General features: G+C 39.2%; 1 protein-coding gene across 1 annotated transcript; it reads right to left on the bottom strand.

Moving 5' to 3' along the window:
- Positions 1–241: 241 nt before the first annotated feature.
- Positions 242–16,071, bottom strand: mef2b (myocyte enhancer factor 2b). The gene is made up of 9 exons (XM_028028149.1): positions 15,795–16,071; positions 10,385–10,454; positions 8,328–8,531; positions 7,722–7,850; positions 7,400–7,583; positions 6,518–6,666; positions 6,184–6,298; positions 4,234–4,330; positions 242–2,488 (listed from the first exon to the last, which is right to left on the bottom strand). The coding sequence occupies exons 2-9, from the start codon at positions 10,436–10,438 to the stop codon at positions 2,176–2,178; spliced, it is 1,245 nt and encodes a 414-aa protein (XP_027883950.1). The 5' UTR covers positions 10,439–10,454; positions 15,795–16,071; the 3' UTR covers positions 242–2,175.
- Between the last annotated feature and the right edge of the window lie 5,709 nt (positions 16,072–21,780).

Consider the following 21,780-nt stretch of genomic DNA (forward strand, 5'->3'; position numbering starts at 1 on the left):
AAAATAAGAATACTAATAAAAACATTTTTTTTTTTTTTAGATAGATATAAACGCATGAAATAAAAACAAAGCTAACTCCGCCGCAGAGGTTTGATGTGGCGACCTCTTTTCACTGAGGTAAAACATGAACCTGAACCTCCATCAGGTCATGGACATCCTTTTTTAAGTTAACCAATCAGCAACAGAAAGCTTACCGCATACAGCCTCAGCCTTATTAGGTGCGATAGTGTGACATAATACCACCCCCTGGAGGACAAGAAGAGGAAATGATCTGAACGGCCACCAGCAGTTTTTCCTACACATCAATACAATAGAAAAGCAAAGATTTATCACGCAGATTGTCCCATATCTGTGAGCAGCATAAGCAGTAATATCTACAACATGAAGAGGCGAGAGACGGCAGCCATGGTAACAAAGTCTTATTTGACCACGTTCAATTCAGCACCCATCCACATTTATTATTGGTATTAAAGATGAATACAATAAATTCACTGGGTTTTTTCATTTTATTTTTTATTGTAGCGTAATATTACACTGAAAAATGCAAGCTTTAATTTATTAATGATTCCCATTTCTTTCGGCAACTTGTTAGAAGGAAGGCATGTATTTTGTGCCAACACACAGTGAACAGAATGAGGGGAGAAGGAAAATCTGAGCAAATGGGGGATTTTTTTTCAGGTGGAGTTATCATAACTATCAAATATCAAAATCGTATCTATATATCGACTTACTTTTGGGGAGCCAAGTCGGGAAAACTATCTAACTTCTATTCATAAGTATGGTGGAGTATCTATGACGCTAATTATCTTCTGCAGGTTGCAGAAAACCTGCTACAATTCATCACATGTTTATTGTTTTTGTGAATACCAGAAGATTTAAGGAAATTTACTGGACTCCTACCAGAAGACTGAAAGTGTGTCGCCTCAAGATGTTTAAACACGTGAGCAAATTAAGCCAAATAGCTGATCAGGCAAATAATCCTGGTCATTTCAGGAGCTCATCAGAGATGATAAGAGAGGATCCAGGACTTTCAGTGTGACATGATGCTGCCGCCATCAATGTCTAACGCTTTTACACATCTTTACCCGGGCTGCACATGTGTGCACAGGACTATGTGGATATTTCTTTTGGTTTCGCAGGATTTAACATAAAGCTTGGGGATCACATTTGTGCATTATTAAAAAAAAATCTCCCTCATTTGAAGATATATATATATATAAAAAAGAGAGTTAAAGCTTAAAATGTGTCAAACCTGAGAGCAAGAAGAAAAAGCATCAGGTTCCAATTCTGAGAACTCTGCTTTAAACAAGTCAGGCGTGTTCACATGGAGTCTGAAAATGGTTTAGACGTTAACGGATTAGCTTAGCATCACGGAACAAGAGCTGCTCCTACAGGGGGAAAATTAGTCTTTTCAAGTTTACATTTATGATCGAAGAACAGAATTTAAAAAAAAGATTGCTTTTGCATGCAAATGAACTTCACTGCATATTTTTAGACTGGTTCTTAATCAACATATTTATTTATGTCAGACTGAATCCTTAAGTTTCAAATCAAGCCTCTTGCTAGTTTCAAAAGCCTTTTTTATTATATTTAGAGGTCTGTTTTTGACTGATCAATTAGTCAGTCAATAATTAGCTTGAGCATTTTTAAAAAAAATCTACACTTTCTAAAATAAAATAAATTTCAATGTTTATTCATAGCCTTTAAAAATGCTGTTTCATGTCTTGGTTCAGTCTTGACTTGGAAGAGATGCTGTTTTAAAGGCCAAATGTACTTTCAGAAATCTTTAACCCAAAACCTGGGGAAGTTTTTTTCCCAGGTTTTTAAACTGGGGAAAACTCTTCCCCAGTTTGAAAACCTGGTCTCAGCTAGTCTTGAACTATTTTCCAAAAGGTGCAAAACAAACAAACAAAAAAAAAACATAATCAAACTGTATTTTGTTTCAGCACAGAAAAATCTAAAAAAAAAAAAAAAAAGAAGGAGAAAGTCTGTATGCGTCCATCGCCTCGTGGGATCAAGCGAGTGACTTGAAGGGAGGATTTCTTTCCTACCCTGAAGAGCCCAGCTCTGCGAGACGAGACGTCCCCAACGGGGCTGGGGGGGGACGCTCTAGAAAACATCTCGACCCTGTCGGGTTTTGTTGGCAGCCGTTGAGCGGGAGGCGGTGGCAGCTGGCTATCTCTGCCAGCCGTCGCTCATCTCCAGCTGCCTGACAGGTTGCCCTCGCTCCTCTCCGTCCTGCGGGTAGCCGGCTTTGGGAAACTCCTTCGTCCTGTTGGCCGGGTGGGCTTCCGGAGGGCTGTGGCGCGCCACGTCGGCGTTGCCCGTGGGCGAATGCTGCCTGAGGTGGTGCAGACGAGGGGAGGACGGAGAGCACATGTGGTCAGGCGAGCTTCGCTCCGACTTGATGCTGAGGTTCAAGGAGGCAAGATGAGAGGAGTTGGAGGAGCAAGACTGAGGTGGGAAGGAGCACCCCCCGCTGGACATTCTGGGAACAACAAGTTAAAGTATTAGTTAACGGCACATTCACGCCACAGGGCCATCACCCTGCTGAATCACTGATACTAGTTAAGTGTCCAGTACAGTGCTGAACTATTCCTTCCCCTTGTCCTGCGCTTGTTTGTTTTTTTGCAATTTATCCCGATAAAGCAGCAAGCCTCTTGGCTTTTATGTTTTACACACCAACTCAAAATATCTCATTAGTGTAAAGTCAAAGAAAAAGAATTTTGAAATAAAATAAAATGTTTAAAAAATATATCCTTCAAAGAATTGTAGAGAGAATAAAATCAGTTTTGGAATAAAGTTCATTTGCAGTTTGCCACAAGTCATAAAGGGACACTGCAAACCTATCAAAGGAGGTGCTCTGGTTAGATAAGACCAAAATGTAGCCTTTGGCCCATATGCTTAACGTTATGCGTGGTGGAAAACTAAGATCGAGCACACCGTCCTCCTAGTGACATAAGGTAGTGGTGGTATTATGCTTCGGTGACGCTTTTCTTCAGTGGAGATAGAGAAGTTGGTCGGAGTTGATGGGAAGACAGATGGGGCTAAAAAAAGGGCGATGCTGAGAGAAAACCTGCTTGAGACCACAGAGGACTTGAGACCTGGGTAGTGGTAAACCTTCCAGCAGCACAATGACTCTAAACTTACACCCAGAGCTACAAAGAAATAGTTCAGATCAAATCATATTTCACATATTGCTTGAAAATATCTTGTTAATGTCAAAGTTGAGCCAATCTGACAGAGGTTGTGCTTTTCTACAAAGATGCAGAGCTAGTTGAGACGTTCTCCAAAACATTTGCTGATGTAATTATGGCAAAAAAAAAAAAGATAGCTGATAAACTGCTGACCCTACTACAGTACTGACTGAAGATGAATGCAAGCCACAATTTTCTTCCTCTAAATAATTATGCATTTTTATACATTTTTTTTTACTCTTTCTCATAAACTCACTAAAAACTACAAAGACATTTGTGTTTGCAATGGGAGACAATGGGGGACAGTTATATCGTGCTTTTGCACATAATTTCTGCATATATATAAGAAGAAGAAATCATCATTTCTTTTTTTTTTTCCTATTTTGTACTTTGGTCTTTCCCGTTTTCACAGTGTGACATGCATTTTTATCAATGAATGAATTATTTATTTCTTTGATTTCCACATTTGTGATTCAGATGCGAACACAGATTGAAAACCAAGGTTTTTAAGACTTTTAGACAACTTCCTCCCGAGGCGCCTGCAGTTTCTATTTCAAGGTTGAGATCAACAAACGCTTCGCATGTCATGGCTACCAGAAAGACAGAAACAAATACTATTTTATGTGTCATTTGCTTCGCTCTTTTCGTTTCTCACGATTTATCGTTTCATTAGAGCTAGTGTCAATTTTGGTTTTACTTTCAACATAGAGAAGTCTGACTAGCACTGTATTCTGTCATCTCTCAGTGACCTGATAGATAAAAACAATATTTTCCCTTTTCCGTCACATAACTCTATCTTGAGGGTATCTATAGATGTGTCTCTGTTTGATAAGTCAAAACCTGCAACATTATTCCTCTTGCTTAAAATAAAATATACGTCTACAGTTGGTTCTCTTCAGGAAATCCGTTACATCGCCGCGAGACAGGTTCGTGCATTTTACTCCCCTAATTTTATGAAACACAGGTGGACACTACGAAATGAACATTTGAACGAGAGACAATCTCCTGCAGACGCAGGACCAGCTTTATGACTTACCCTGAGTTGATATGAGGAGTCTGAGACTCATGCTGCCAGGGATTCACCGGTCCTCGCTGTAAACTGACAGAGTGAAAGAAACCAGGCTGGCTGTACTCTAAAACAAAGAGACAGACAGGAATGTCAAGAAAATAATCTCCGAGAGATGGGAGACAACAACAGCAAAACAACTACGCTGTATGAAAAGATATACCAGCTAATTCTTTTAGGAAACAACACAAACCAGCTTCCTTTCTTAGGGTTGTTGTTTTTGAATTTGGGCGCAAAGCTTGAAAAACTGAACAATAAACTACTCGCTGCTCGGTTGAGCAAACTAAACTGAGGTTCCCTTAAGTATTTCTCACTCTTTACACGAGGGGTGTAAAACTCCAGTCCTTGTGGGTCGGTGTACTGCAACTTCAAGATGCGCCTCTGCTTCAAAACTTGAGCAAGGCTCAGTTGTACGCTGAGGAGGTTATCTGGGAATTCAGCTCAGGTATTCATGACCAAGGACACATCTAAAAGTAGCTTGACAGCAGAACCTCGAGGCCTCACTTTACAATAGTCACTGTCACTTCATGTCACCTGATGTCCTTGGTTGTCTCCAAACATTGGTGTAGGAGTATGCTGGAACATTTGTCTTTCGTAATTACGCCGTTACAATCGAACTCCATCAGTCTTTTGGAGATAAAAATGACATTTATGGTTTCATTTGCCAATTTCATAGTAGTCGGTGCGGACAGCTGTTGACCATTCAGCGAACACTAACTTGCCAATTGCTGTTTGAAAGCCGCCTTTGAGGAACGGGCGAGCTCGAGTCAGGAGACTGCGAGGAGGCTTCACTGTGCTGGTAAACCAGGAAAGTTAAAAATAATCACAAAAACATAAAAAAGCTTAAGAGAAAAATAGAAGAGGGAAGTTGAAACTACCGACAGATTCGAGATTCGTCTCTAAAATGGATGTAGTTCCCAATGCAATAGAGGTGTCACTTTCTTATTAGTGTCACCTGCCATTTTTAGTCTTAACTTATGAAGAATGCAGCAGGTTGACTGCACCTCAAGCACAAGCATTTACATTTGTGGTCTTGCTGTGAGGTCAAAATTTGTCAGCCCTACATACAAGTCGAGTATAACTATTATCTTGGGCCTGGCTTTACTGAGGGCTTTTCAGCCTTTAGCATAGACCTTAGCCTTGGGTCCGTTGCATGTCCATTATGCTATATAGCAACATATATTCAGTTAAGGAAACAAACTGATGCAAATTAGTGAAAAATTGAGAAGGTAAGAATAATAATGAATATTTTCTCTTTTTTTGTTTTGTTTGTACATATATGTATATGTTAAAAATATGATCTGGATTTGTACTTTGGCCCCTTTACTCTGATATCCCCAAATATCATCCGGAGCAACCTTCATGAGTCACATTTAGCAGATAGACTCCCCCTGTTTGTCATGTAATTTCAGTATAAATCCAGCCGATTTATGAAGGCCTTAGAGGTTTGTGAACATTAGTGAACAAACAGCATCATAAAGACCAAGGAACACAGCAGAGATAAAGGGCCGGATAAAATCACGCCAGGGTTAGGCTTTAAAACCTAAACTAACAAGCCAGGCAAGGAGAGCAAAGTAACTCTGGAAGAGCTATAGATATCCACAGCTCAGGAGGAAGCTGACAGGAAGTATTCCAACAAAGTTTAGTCTGGAAGGCAGAATATAAACACAGGCTACAATTTTCAGATTTTGTTTTTGTAAAAAAAAAAAAAATATATATATTTTCTTTTTCCTTCTGCTTCCCAATTATGCAATGATTTCTGTTCGTGACATCAAATCACTTAAAACAATACAACTTAAAAATAAAAATTTGAAAAGAAAAAATTTACATAGGGTACACAAATATCTTCAAAGCATTGTGTACACTGTATTATATATATATATTTTTACTGTAGAGAAAAATAATTGAAAACAGATTTACCAGAGGCTCCAGCAGGGGGGAGCCCGTAGCCCCCCAAACTGTGACTCAGGAGACCCGCTTTACCCATCGCCACCATCGAGCTGCTGCTGTGCAGGCCCTGGTACAGCAGACTCCTCTGATGATGAGGAGAAGTACAAATAGTGAAACACAAAATGTGCAGTGACGTCACTCCTTGTGACTTGTAACCACTATTGTAGTGAGAGATGAGGATGAGTGAGAAAGAAAACTGTGAAATTATGTTACAACTGGCAGGTAAAAGAGTTGTGCACATTGGCTTATAAGCTCAGCAAGTGGCAGATTGTTTCATTTTGATCGCAACGCAATAGATACCCACAGCAGAGTTGTGGTTTACTCTTGTGGCCCCCATGGCCTGATTAGCAGCGTCTGCCCGCAGGTTTTCGCTGCCCAGGCTCAGAGGAGGAGGGCTTTTCATGTCCAGAGCTCGGTTCAGGTTGCCATGGGAGAACATGGAGTAGCCGATGCCTAATCAGAGGGAGAGAACAGCGGGGCGTGAATGGAGTCCAAAGCTTACCTCACCTATTGACGACTCATTTATTAAGTGCCACATTCTTCACCTCCTTCTTCTGGAAACTAAAAGCTCAACACTAATACATTTCTTGATGAAAGTAAAAAAAAACTAACAAACAAAAAAAACCACAGGAGCTTTTTTGCAGCGTGACAGAATCTGTCTCGAGATGACAGAGGTAAACATGTTGTCATTTAAAACCAAAATCATTCTGAATCGCTACGTGAGATCGGCAGGTAAAGATGAAAATGGTAAAAGAGGCCGACATGACAGGCAGGTGTGATGCATTCTGTGCAAAAACCACAAAACTGGTTATAGCTGCTGTTACACTGGTGGAGGGCCAGTTTCACAAAAAAAAGGCTCACTGCATGTGTGGATTAGTGTACACAAACACACACACACACAGACACACACACACTTCCTGTGAGTTCACAGCCAGCTGCACAGACAGCTGACAGCATACACATGAAATTCACTGTGAACTCTCTGTGAGAATATAACAGAATGCTGGATGGATTTTTTTATGCTGTTCACTCTGCCTCAAATGGAAAGCTCTACAATAAATGTTTCAAATTTGACTTAGCATGAAATGTAATTTCGTAAATGATTTAAGATATTGTTCAGGCTTTGCTTTTGTAAAAAAAAAAAAAAAAAATTCATTTGGTGTTTTATGAGAGCTGCTGTGCACACCTGGATGTGGGGACATGAACGCCGGGTGCGGTCCTGCTGGACTCGCAGAACCCGGACGAGAGCTCAGCGCTTTAAACCCAGGGGGCCGGTGGGAGGCTGCGCCGGACGCCGAAGAGTTGGGGAAGCCGTTCTCACACCCGGCGGACACGAGGAACTGAGTCTCCGGTGACAAAAGAGAGGGAGGCTGGAAGACATGAGGAACGGCACAGAGGATCAGAACAACAGCGCAACTTCTAAACTGTCACCACCTGAGCATCTGTGCTGCAAAAAAAATCTGTGTCGACTCGAGCGAGTGAAAGCAGAAGTGTGTGTGTGGACTGACACAGAAGCGCTGGCGAGCCACAGACAGATCCATGCTGTCGCTGCCGGGATACTTGTCGGCCGCCGCCTGCGCGCTCTCCTCGCTGTCGAGCTCGGAGCCGTCCAGGCCGTGGCCTTTCCTGCGCAGCGTCTGATGCAGGAAAAAAAAGATTGCATGTTGAAACGTGCCAATCATGGAAAAATGGTGTAGAAACACATCCTCCTGCGTTGATCTGTTTCGGAGTTTGCAATCTACAACTTTATAATGCATCAATTTATCATAAAACATTGTAAAACATTCTGCTAATAAAACTCTAGCAGGGCTACAACGACGACATCAGTTAGAATAAATTCAGATTTTCTTCTCTCTGTTTCTCATCTCAATTACGTTTCCAACATTCTCTCTTACTTTTTGTATTTTCGGCACTGTTAGATGTGTATATGCAAACTCAAATACAGTATATACTAATGGCATGCAAGTTTGTGACTATATGTGGAATATAAAAGCACCCAATTATTGCACTCCAAACAGTCTCTTGTGATGTCAATTTAGCAACAACTGATGTATTTTGCCTAGACTTGATTTTTCTAATTTCATGGGGTTTCTTTTACAAAGCTCTCACAGTACCTCCAATATGTCGGTGTTGGTGCGACTCTCGTGCGGCTCGCTGTACTCTGTGTATTTCAGCAGAACTTTGTCCATGTCAGTGCTGGCGTACTGGAACAGACGGTTGGTGCTGTTGAAGATGATGAGGGCGATTTCGCAGTCACAGAGCACACTCAGCTCGTACGCCTTCTTCATCAGGCCAAACTTACGCTTAGTGAAGGTCACCTTCCACAGTGAAGGGGAAAAAAGACAAACAAAAGACAAATCAGCATGCTGTGAATAAATGCAATATGTCATGTCCTTTTGAGAGCTTAACACTGTCATTTTTAGTACCATTCATCAGTTCTTCTGCATGTTGTTAATGAGGATAAACAACAGGAGGGCACCAATGACAAAAGGTTTTCATTAATGGAGAGAGAGTTCACTCAGGTGGCCTCGTTCAAAAAATAAAGTCTTTTGTTGTTGTTTTGTTTTGTAAAAGATTACTTATTTTGTTCTAAAATCTAATAAGTTGAATTTCATTAGCTTCAAATTTTTTCAAGTATTTATTCAAATTTATAAGATCCAGACAAATGTAATTTTTTAAAGCATCGGGGTAAAATGAGCTCTTTAAACCGAAAAGGTTGCTGACCCCAAATCTTAACTGTAAAGAGCACATCCTCAAACAGGCACTTTCTACCTGGACTTCACAATATGTACAGTAATAAGGACTGTCTTTCATCACACATGTAAGATACTCAAAATATCTCCGATTCAAATAACTCAAAAAGAACAGTGTTCAACGGACAAGCTGCGAACATCAGTCCTCTTCTGTTGTGACCTCAAATTTCTTTCATCTTGGATTTCGCCGTGTATTTTTAAACTATAATCGTCCCTGAACTGCAGGTTTGCACAAATACCTCAGAGTCTAGTGTCTACATAGAAAAAAACCGCTGTATATAAACTTTCTTGACTCTAAAATATTTATTTTCTTTATCCTGAAGCCAATTTCCTCTTTTCATTTTGGTGTTTTGGTGTCCTCAATTCATTTTCTAAAACCTCTGCAGGTTACATAAATTTATAGGCAATAAGAAAAAGTTGAGTTGTTGACAACCAGGACTTAGACCTGATTAGACTTAGAGCTCTCCATCATAGCAGAAGTTGCCTCCTCTTACCAGACAATTCAGCAAATTATCATATCGACCCACTTTGATGGCACTATTTCTGTCTTGTCAAGACTTAGATAATAGTTTCAAAACCTTATTACTCCTGAAAGCATTTCCTTTATATTTTGAAGATACAAATGTTTTGTATTGTATCTATGTTATAAAAATATAGAAGTTTGCAAAGTGTTTCTTTGTTATTATTTTTTTTAACTTGAGAGGTGTGCAGAGGTTAGCAGAGATGCAGCAAAGTATAAACCCAAGACAAAACAAGAAAACCCCTCCTTGTCAAAATGCAACACAACGAGCTTTTCTGCCTATCTGCTAATCAAATGTCTAAAAGTCATTTTCTGACTAAACGCAAAAGTTCATAAATGCGTAGAAGCAGAACATTTTAATCGCATCACACTGATTTACATGTCAGATAGGGCAGTGTTCGCTCTGGTTGTTTTGAACACGCAAAACAGCACGGGATATTTTTTTCTTTATCTCTAACATGGAAATCTAAAGGATATTGATAAAAATATGTGCACTGAAAATAACAAACTCTTGACATCCAAACTGCAGTCTCTACGGTATTTTTTGCTTTAAGAGGTGAAAACACTTTTTTTTTTACGTTGGCTTTTAATTTGATCTTTTATGTTGGATTAGCCGCTTCTTTTAGCCCGTTCCTACGCTTTGATTTTCCTGAACGTATTTTACTGAGTTTTGATCTTCGCAGCTTTTATTTATCTGATGAAGCACATTAGACATTCCATCTATTGTATTGCTTTGCTGAACATGAGAATTTCAATAATGAAAAAGAGAATATCGCCAGAATAATAAAAAAAAAAGTCAGTTTGGTATCAAACATCTCTTAGCAACAGTTATGAGACTGATATTAAAAATTCACAAAAACGTCTGAGACAGTTATGCTTGTGGCACGTGAAGGCTCACCTGTCTGTTTCTCTGGTCAAGAATACGAGAAATTTGGATTTTCTTTCTCCCCATGTCTTCTCCCACGAGTCTGAAAACAAATGACAGTTGATTACAGGACTTTTAACGTTTTTTGCATTTTTGTCGCAAACCTGCCAGCTTCCCTTTCAAGGTTAAAAAAAAAAGCATCTCCATACCACGATGCTGCCACTACCACGTTTCCTCATCAGGAAGTTGGTCCCATCATTTATGTTTTTCTGGAAAATGCAAATGGCACTTCTGATGGCTTTCTTCCACCAACTGTTTTGTCTTGCCACTTTTAAATAAAAGCTGGATGTGTGGTCTGTCGCTAATAGATTTTTGTTCAATAATGTTCTCTAATAAATTTACATGACAGCTGGGTATATATTTTAAAAATTAAAGTAAACACATCTGGACTTTTTATTGAGCAGGTGACTCCAGAAGGCAACTGGCAACACAGGAGTTTTTTGGGGGTGGTATCTTGTGTGTCATTTAGGCAAAATCCTGATAAATAAAAAAATATAAGAATAAAGGACATTTTTATGTTGTTCTATTCTTATGTGAATGCACATATTTAAGTTCAACACTTCTACATCCCGACTCCTGACGGAGTTAACTCAGCCTATTTCTGGTTACATAAAACTAAAATAAAAAATGCAAACCTTAAGATTTTACAAAATTATTTACTTTTTCAAGCAAAATCCACCTTTCTTTAAAAAAAAAAAAAACACAAGAAAAGTCTCTCACATCCGTATATTTCTGATGAGAAAATATCCTCAGTTTGGTTTAAGTGACTCAGGTTCCTTCCTCTCAGTTCATGGGGGGTGGGGGGTAGATGTTTATTTTTACCACCATAAGGCGATGTGGTCTGAAGTCAGAGCCACTTTTGCCAGACCATTTGTCCACGCAGACTCTTTCAGTCTGCGTGTGTTACTCTCCCCCCCTCCCCAGCCTAGCAGCGCGGTGCTCGAATACACCGCTTGGCCCCAAGAGACGGGGTTAAAAATACAGTCCACGGCTCCTTTTTAGAGGTTCAGCAGGCAATAGCTTAAACCAAACAGTAGAAGGAAAACGGTATGTGCGTGCGCGTGTGTGTGGGTGTGTTTGTATGTGTGCTTTTGAAAGATGGCCCGACGACGTGAGCCACCCACTCCTCTCTCATGCACAGCTAGGTCGGAGAAAAAGCGGGACTCTGAGGGGCAGAGGGCATAGACATGGATGGATTGCGGCTGGCTTGAGAATGTTTTGAAACTCTGTTTTCTTTATTTACTTGGTGTCAAAAACCTCGCTCTCACTCCTCTTCTACTGACCATGGGATTATAGTAGATAAAAATTTGCTACTTTTGCTGGACTCTTCCGTGCTTTGCAGCAAAACACTAACTTGCACCTCTTGTTGGTGACTTCATGATGACCGTACGATGCATCTCCAAACCCCTGAGGAATTTTCCCTGGTTTTCCCCTTTAATTCTAGACGTGTAGCAGAGTTTTCTAAATTTAGTCGCTTGCCCCCGCTGATGCTGCTTGAGCGGATATGGCGCCCATGTTCCCATGACCCCTGAAGTGCCCGCTTGCCCCTCAACATAAGTTTGGCACAAAGACATCTGGGTCACTTCTGGTGGAATCTGCTTCTTTGACAATTACCTTATAAAGTTAAATGAAATCCAATGCACCGGACATGTGACACATCGTCACTAAACCTACGATGCCCTTCGGCGAAACAGAGGACGTAATGGACAAATAGGACCACAAAAACCAGTGTTGGTCTGTCTGACTGACAACCTTGATACCACAAAGAATTCACACAAGGCCTCAGGCAAGCTCTTTAGCTTTTTTCACACCAGAAGTGAGACAATTTAACCTCATATCAAGACATTTTATGGGTGGAAAGACAGGGAAGTGGGACATATGTTTTAAGCAGCGCAAAAAGATCTTTATCTCGCGTCTTTACAGAAGGTTCCCCTCGTCTTCCAAATAACCAAATTACAGCTACCAAGCGCCACAGACTGCTCTGTGAAAAACACATCACTAAATGAGTAAATATAGCCCTGCATCCAGCCAGGCAGCGCAGAGCTGGCTGCAGTGCTCTTTGTGGTTTCACAGGTTTGTCAAGAGCCTAAAGGCCAAGACGGGCAGGAAAAGCCTGGCTGTGCCTCACGGCTCATAATGCAAGATTTCCCATATTAAAACGGCTATTTGAGGTCCGCGTGTGTGCAGATCTGTAAGGTAAACCAGAATCTACCTGCTCCTTGTGACCTTTCATCTCGCAGGTCGACTCCTGAGCAAGCCATCTCTGAGAAAAGGTGGAGATGAAAAGGAAAAAGAAACGTGTCTCGTTTGCATGTACTTGAAAACCTCGTGAATACGAGACAGAAGTACGATCATAGAGTGTTGATTGCACATAAAGAAAGCTGCTCATGGGTCTGTGATGGAAAATGACTATTAGATCCAAAAGACAGCAGAAAACACACCGGCTCTGCAACACACCGGGATCCTCTTGCAGATCACCAGGAACTGCACCAGGTGCAGAGAAAAGTAAAAAGAAGAGAAAAAAAATCAAACAGGTCCATTTCAATCAGTTCGATTCCAATTAACTCACACTGACTGTTTTACACTGTATGCACCATGTGATCATGCTGAAGTAAACTTCACGCATGAATGAGAAAGGGAAAAAAGTAGGGCATTTGCACAGAATTGAGGGTTCTGCTTTGATGGTTTTCTTTCCATGAGTCATTCAGAGCATGGTGGCGAGTAAATGTTTCAGAAAGTTGGTAAACACGTGCAGGCACATCAACTGAGGCAGATTATAGCTGATTATCTGACATCAAAAGAGAGTACAGGGAGTCATCAGGAATTAACGTGTGTTAAGTGTGGCTATAGGAGCCTACACGTATTAGCAAGAGACACTGAGTCACTGTGTTATTCAGCTTGCTGTAAAACAATATTATTAATGTTCTTGACAGAAACCTGAGAAAATTCAGACAAGTGTTTACAAAATCTAACTGCAGCAGGAGCAAAGTGCATAACATCATAATCAATATGAAATTATAATTACAGCTGAATAAAGTTTGATCATTCCAGAGAAAATATTTTTGAGTTCTGTAAATGTAGCTAGAGACACAAAAATCCACTTCCTTTAAAATTTCTGACAGAGCAGCGTACTTTTAGGGAAGGTTCAAAACCAACAATATTTAATCCTCAAAGGGTTTGATCTCTAACAGCGTATGAGACGTTCTTTGGGGAAAATGTTAGTTTCGTTCAATTGGGTTTATTTGTATTAACATAACATACAACAAAAGCCTCAAGGTACTTGGCAGAAAAAAATATATATTTTCAAATTCACAGGTTCAAATTCAGTCCAAACCAGGTCAATTCAGTCTAAGAAGGTCTGAATGTCACATCCAGCACCAATAAAATATCCTGATCACAGCATTATTGATCCTAATCATAGCTGATCATTTAACACCACTTGGTAAAAAGCAGGGTACCTACGAGCAGCGGACCACCTTGAGCCATTGACTTTACAGAAATCCTTCCTCCGAAGCGAGCATGTAGCGAACATGAATGTCAGCAACACTAACATAGACGTAGCGTTATGTTTAACACTCAGTAACGCTTGGTAACAGAAATCCTTCCACACGGCTGTAATAAAGTCCAGGAAACCGTTTCTGTATATTTAGGTCAGTTGCAGTCTTTTTAAAATAGTGCCACAATGTTAGTTGTTCAGTGTTTGTCGCTCATTTTTTGACAATTTATTGTATCTTGAGATTTTTTAAACTTTTTTAAATTACAGTGACCACTGCGGAAGATTCCCCCCACCAAGCAGGTCTGGAGAGATCGAGTACAGTTAAAGAATTATAATATAGTGGCTCAGCCAATGCCGAGAGCAGCTTTGTCAGATTTGAACAGCATCTCGGTATCTTTTTTTACAACCAGCCTTTTAAACATACATTATTTGTACCTCATTTTGAACCATATTTAATTACTGCAGTAGTGTTAAACTATACTTCTGTATTTTTTTTATATATTTTATTTTGCAAATGTAACAAAAGAAATGCAAACAAATCACAGATAGTTTAAAGGAATCCATTAAGGTCGCATAAACAGAAGACTACTTTATAATACTGTATCAAATAATATTTTGCTAAACTATGTGGCATGTATAGACGTTGCGCAGACGGCTTCGGTTCCTCCTTTCAATTTAAGAAAGTTTTTTTTTGCCTAAGTGGCACTCAAGACGAAAGAGGGATTCCAGTAATAAATGATCTAAAGAGACGGACTGGGAAGGAGTGAAAAAAAAATCAGCACCAGGTGAGTCCAAGCAGAGACACAGTCAACCTACTGATAACTCAAGTTTAATTCACGTGCAAAGAAGCGTAAGCACTCCAGATCCCAAAGTTGTACTGCATCAACTTTGGGTTAAAAAAAACAACTTTTGAGTTATGTAGTTAGACTTCTTAAAAACATGTGTATTTTTAAATGTACTTATGATAACTCATAGCTTCTTAATAATTCACATCTACATGTAGCACAAAAGCCTATGTTTGTGTGCGTGTGTGTGTATGTGTGTGTATGGGGGGTGGTGTACGGGGGTGTGTGTCAGCTTGAGGGTCAGACAGTTCATAAACTCACGACAGGCCCGAGCGCTGTAATGGTGAGGAAATTTTTGTCTAATTTTAACTGGAGATAATTCAATTGCCTTGATATTTTTGATCGGAGAAGCAATGGTGCATACTCCGGGCGCAATCAGGACATTTGACCTTTCAGTAAATAGAGAATGAAAGATTTCAGGACTTTGTGTATTTGGTGGGCAGCCATTTAAAGAATTTTTATTTCCTGCAAATCGGAACCAGCCGTCAGTGAAAGCTTACCACAAAATGGCACGACCTCAATTTCCTGCAAAAATCTATCTATCTATCTATCTATCTATCTATCTATCTATCTATCTATCTATCTATCTATCTATCTATCTATCTATCTATCTATCTATCTATCTATCTATCTATCTATCTATCTAATTTGGAAGAGGAGGTATCATGGCATGGGCCAATTTTCACAAAGGAGAGATGTAAATTGAAACAATGACCTCTATAACCTTAGAAATAAAAAATAATGCCAAGGTACGAAACTGGGGGAAATGTTTGTGCATTATTAAACCCAATGTATTGTTTACGTCAGTCAAAATAGAGCGTATAAGAATAGCCCGCCTGTCCCCGAGTTGCCAAGCACCTCTGTCTAATATAGCTTCATCTACAGACAGATCTTAATAACACAGCAACAGGTACTTAACACACAGCTGTGTCATGAAATCTGCCGCGCAGGAAACCCAAGGAAACGCTGCTCATTTCCCTTAAAACACCCCCAAAAAATTACACAATGACAATATCTAAACGTACGCTGTTAACAAGCTTACCTTTCTCTTTTTTTTTTCTGTCGATGTCCTCTCTTTTTGTTCCTACTTGATTTGTTTAGCAAGTGTTACGCCACACTTGACCAGTTTGAGAGACGCGAAAAAAGAAACGTGAAGTCGACTATAAGAACCGCAGGTATCTACTAAAACGAGCAGGAGGAGTCCCGACGTGTGCACTCTGTTGCTGGGCTGATGAACAAATATCCACCTGATGCGGACGCAGCGGGAGGTTCAGGAGCGCCGCGCGCCGCTTTCCAACAGCTGGCCGCTGCTGCTGCGCCGCCCGCCTCCCCGCCACCGTACACCGCCTCCCCACCCCTGCCATTGGACGCAGTCCCCCTCCGCCTCCCATCCAGATTCAAACGCACCCCTCTCCAAAACATACCCGCAGTTTTTGAACAAAAAGTAAAAAGAAGAAGAAGAAGAAAAGTATTGTATCGTACTTTTTAAAGACAACGCAGACGAACTAGTCCAGACCGGGACAATTTCTGAACGTTTTTATTTTATGTTATTTTTCTTTTGTGACTTAAAGGTCTTCACAAGGAAAGTTGGCAGGGTTTGCGGTGCAAATAGAAAATGCCACTTAAATTCAACTTTTAATCATTACGTGATTATATATTTAACATTAAATTAAGCAAAGCGCTAAATTAAATAGAAGATCCGCCTTGGAAAAAGTCACATATTGTATGACCGTTTTTCATCTGAAATCCCACATAAACTGTTAAAATAGTTACAAAAGCACACACTGATGTTAATTTAGGCCAGGACTAGTAGATTTAAAGCAGGCATGTGCCGTATTCAATGTAGCAAAATCTGTTTTAAAAAATTTCAAAACCACACAGGTTTTCCATAAAAGCATTTCTACAATTTGAGGTCAAAGTGCTGGAGAGTTGTAACATAGGTTATCTTAACTGCCCTCCCCCAACATGTTGCTGCCCACTCTCACCCATAAAACACACTTCCACAGTTTGTTGCTTTTTATTCATGGATATTTATGGCATGGGAATAAAAGGAGAGGCACCCATCCACATTAATTCATCGCTGTTGTAAAATGACAACAGCGATGAGTCTTTGTCTCAACTGTAATAATTCATGTCACATTATTTTAACATGTTTTCTTTTGTATGAAACAAATTATATACTGCAATACATTTATGCTTTAAATATCTGTGTTAATTACAGCAACATCTTTACGAATGGTTATGAATCTTGTAGTGGCTTCAGCCTAAAAGATTCATAACATTCAGTACTGATATGGAAAAGAGCTAAATAAACGCTGTATATTTTGGGTCAGTACAGAGTAGTTCTGGATCTTGAGGCCCACTTGCTCAGAAGCTCTCAGAAAACAGCATTGTGAAATAACGCCTCATTTTCCATCATGGTCAGGTCAGTAACACAACCCCAAACCATGACAACTCCTCCACTGTGTTTAACAGTCAGAAAGGTGTTATTATGTAGCTCTGTACTTATCAAATTGACATTATCTTCAGTCCGCCAGAAAAGCTTAAGGCAGCTGAGTTTCAAAGCAAAACTAGAAGAATTTGATTCCTGGAAAAGCTTTAAAATCTGCATCATCTGCTTCTGACCTATGTCATTAATAGTGAACTTAAATCTGTTAGGTATGCCAGAAATGGTATTGACTGGTTTTGATTAAAATGTTTAAAAAGAACGTTTCCTCTGTACGTTTAAGACCATGTACAAAAATGTTGATTTACGCTGCCCAAGCCTTGCAGCAGATACTGCTATATAAAGCCTTGACTTCTTGTGAAAAGTCGTCACCATTTGCAAACTTGTGAGCAGTTCAGAGTCATTTCCCCTTTTAGAGATTGCAACCTGGATATCAAGTGAGTTTAAAATACCAAACACTGCATAATCATGAAGCAGATATTAGAGAGAAGGTCACGTATTTATGTGTTTTTGAAGCCTGACATATCGTAAGACATCTTTCAAAGTGCTACAGCATGAAAGGGCAAAGAAAACTATTTCAAAGCAAAACCTTGGTCCTAAAGATGCAAAACAAATTTGCAAAAACTATACAACTGGCATTACCTCTCTATAGAAATAATGGAAATATCTATTTGAAGATAACAACTGAAAGCGCAGAATAAAGTTTTCATATTTCTGGAATCAAATAGCATGCTAATGTTGTCTGACTTCATTTTAACATAGCATTTCAATTTATTTTGAAGAGTAATTTTTTATTTAGAAAAAAATCCCAAACAAAATAAACGTTTATGTCACTGAGTGCCTATTAATTGGGAATTTACCACAGAATTTTAACCAAGTTTTATAGTGAGTCACACTGTGTAGATTTTGTCCAAACAAGAATGAAATCAAAGATGAAAATCGTTAAATCGGTAAATAAACATCTTGTTAAAAAAATTTAACATGGGAAAAAAGAAAAAGAAAACATTTAAATGAGTGCCTTGTCAACCTTCCTTAAAAATAATCATTTATGTTCACATTAACTGAAAAATAAATCAGTCTACAATAGATCAGTGTGTGGTTTTAAGGTTTGTCAGAATCTTTACAAGGCCTATTATTTAAAAAAAAAAAAAAAAGAATATGCATTTTTTCTGTGTTTTACAAAAATAAAAAAAGGGGTTATCAATCTTAAATGGGAAAGGTTGCACGGCATACCACGAATCTATAAAATTAATGCAGCATTAAAAGTGTTAGAAGATGAAGAAGTAGTAATTTGGTTCAGTAAATTACTATTGTCTTTTATCCCAAGTCATACAGATGGCAAACTTGTAATAAATTCATATGCATAATTTCCTGAAAAGTTGAGAAGTTAGCAGAAATTGTAGCGCTTTATTTTAATGTATATCCATTGCATTTTCAAATGCAGAAGGCAGAAGGCAGAGGTGAGAAAGGTCCTGTCCATAATTTAGTGAAACGTGAGGGTGTCACAGTTTAGCACAAAGGGGAGAGATCAGCAAAGGCTTCATCTTTTCAAGAAAGAATAGGCCAGTGCAAAATACCAATCAACTTAAGTATCCTAAAACATTTAGTGAAGATATTACGAAAACCATTTAAGTCTTCTGTTGAAGAAAAATCGCTCACATCACCATGACTGGTGTATAAATTGGAAGAACATTTGAAAATCAGAATCTAGTGCAATCTCAAACTCTATTCCACATGTTGGCTTTGTGTTTTAAAGCCTCGTAACAAGCTCACCTCAGATGAACAGAAAGACAGCCTACCCTTGTTCTGTGGTCAAATTAGCCCATGTTTTGGATCCACTTTGAAACACCTGGACTTCACCTGCTAAGAAAAAGCAGAAAGGTTTGTGTGCTTTACTGATCTGTCTTCAGTCCACATTTGCATTTGGACTGATAAGGAAGAGAAGACTGAGTCAGATGAGCTCAGGCCTTGGAGCGACTGAATTAGTGTTTGTAGCAAGAATCGAATCAAATCCAATCAATTTATGTTCATGTCACTGAATAGCAAATAGTATGCAAAAACTGCATACTGTTCATCAGGGATTATTAAACAGATGTAGTGTGAAAAAGATACATGTACACATGCACGCGCACACCCACCCCGCGCCCCCCACACACACATATACTGTATATATGGTAACACTTTATTTGACAGGTTGTGAATAAGACTGTCATGACACCATCATAACCATCACATAACGCCTGTCATGAACATGAGTAAGTCTTCAGGAATATTTATAACTGTTGTCATAAAGTGTCATTCGGTAAATCATGACACTTTTAGTACAAAGTTGACATTATTCAAAATGTCTTTGTTATGACAACTTGACATTAACCAAGAAATCATGATCTGACATAAATTTGTTACAAAAGTATTACTGATTAAAGTTTAAAAATTATGTAGTTTTATGTTATTAAAGCTAAAGTTTAATCAGTAATACTTTAGTAACAAATTTATGTCAGATCATAATTTCTTGGTTAATGTCAAGTTGTCATAACGAAGACATTTTGAATAATGTGAACTTTCTATTAAAAGTGACATGATTTACTGAATGACACTTTATGACAACAGTTATAAATATTCCTGAAGACTTTCTCATGTTCATGACAGGTGTTATGTCATGGTTATGACGGTGTCATGACAGTCTTATTCACAACCCATCAAATAAAGTGTTACCATATATATATATATATATATATTGCCCACCCTTCAAATATCACCACCAGCCGCCGCTACCTATCAGTCTTTCTCTCTATGGTATGAAACTGCAGCAGCATGTTGGCTCACTTCTGAATTAACAGCATCTTCAGCACTTTCACAGCTTTCAGCATGGGCTCTGGTGGTTCTGTACTTGATGCACCATTTGCCTGACTCCGACTGTTGAGAGACATTTGAGTCTCTCAAAATGTTCAGAGCCCTGTTCCTGCTGCCACCCTGAAATAGATCCTGCACAGAGAGGGAGGCCCCAAAGATGAGTGACCCGTTCAGCTCCCCTCACTATCCTGCGCAAGCCACTCTTGTCTGTCATACGTATATTGCCACCGTACGTTAATCTAGAAACTCTGCAATGACGCCTAAAATCGGTAAAAGTAAATAAAAGAAGCAATCATCTAACTTGCAGAAGATTCCCTGATGCAACTTCAGTGAGGTTGGGTCAGTGGGGGATCGTCAGGAGGAAGACAGGACACGGAAGAGTTATGTGGAGGAGCTGAGGGTCAAAATTAAAACAACATGGCCTTTCTGAACGCTTCAGAAGAACCACAGGCTGATTTTCTCCATGCTGTGCTGCATTGATGCAGTAATTCATGCGAAAAGAGGCCGGATAAGTAACAGCCCTGAGAGCATTTGTTGTTCAGTACAAAGATATATATTTCAGTAGCCTCATTTTTTGTACTGAAATCTTTTTTTTTTTTTTTTGTTGACTATTTGTCACATTTTCATTTTCTGAAAAACCTAATTTTGGGTTTTCTTTAGCTGTGATCACCAAATCACCAATAATAAATGCTTGGAATGTATAACTCTTTGCAATAATTCTAGGATAGAAGCTTCACTTTTTGAGAAAAAAAACCCAATTATTTAACTGAATTACATTTACATTCTAATTTATTGCGATGCGCCTGTAACCTTCTGTGAACCATTTCTAAATAAAACTCAAATCTCTCATTATAAACAAGCATGTAGGCCATCAGAATCTGTTCCTGAAATGGATTAGATCACCTAAATATAGCTATAAAATATAAAGAGCAGGTGACCAATAACAAGTATCAAAACAAAAACAAACAAAAAAAGAAGGAAAAATAGGATGATCAAAATCAAAACGGGGAGCAGACATGTGGTCAGTTTTTATATTTAGAGGTAATAAATGAATCTCTGCATGAGCCACATTATTGTCTATTTCTGGGAGGCACAACAATAAATGGTCCTCCTAAAAATAATAGGGCGACAAATTATTAGCAGAGATAATCTGCGTAAGTGTGGATAACAGCTCCATCTCACTGCCTCACACAGACGAACAGCATGCAGGCACAGACACACTCAAAAATGCAGGTTCAGACACACACAGTTTGAAATCCCGAGGGGTTTAGTCTCAAACTGTACATCTGATGCAATACTTAGCAACATCCGCTGCAGACCGCCACAGTCTATACCTTCAGGATTCGTCTGTAGACGAATAATGCCAGGTCCCCCTCTATTCATACAAGAAGCAGATCACCTGCTGTGGAGAGGAAACTTTATGTTTCCAAGTGGGATTTTGTACACACATATATATACATATATATATATATATATATATATATTTGTGACTTTCGGTGAAACCTCTAGCAGTGCGGTGGACCGTCGGGGTAATCGAATCACAACCATATTCATACCATACTTGGAATCAGTGATAAATCAAGTAAAGGAGAAGAGCCGTGCGGAGATAAAGGTGCCTTTGAGATCTTCTCATCTTTTTCTTTTTTTTTTTCATTTTCCTGAAACGTCTCACTTCTGCTTTCGACAAGATCAGCCGCGTCCCTTTTAGAGCATGTGGTGAAGCTGTCGG

Source organism: Xiphophorus couchianus, chromosome 9, assembly GCF_001444195.1.
Source record: "Xiphophorus couchianus chromosome 9, X_couchianus-1.0, whole genome shotgun sequence".
Lineage (NCBI taxonomy): Eukaryota > Metazoa > Chordata > Actinopteri > Cyprinodontiformes > Poeciliidae > Xiphophorus > Xiphophorus couchianus.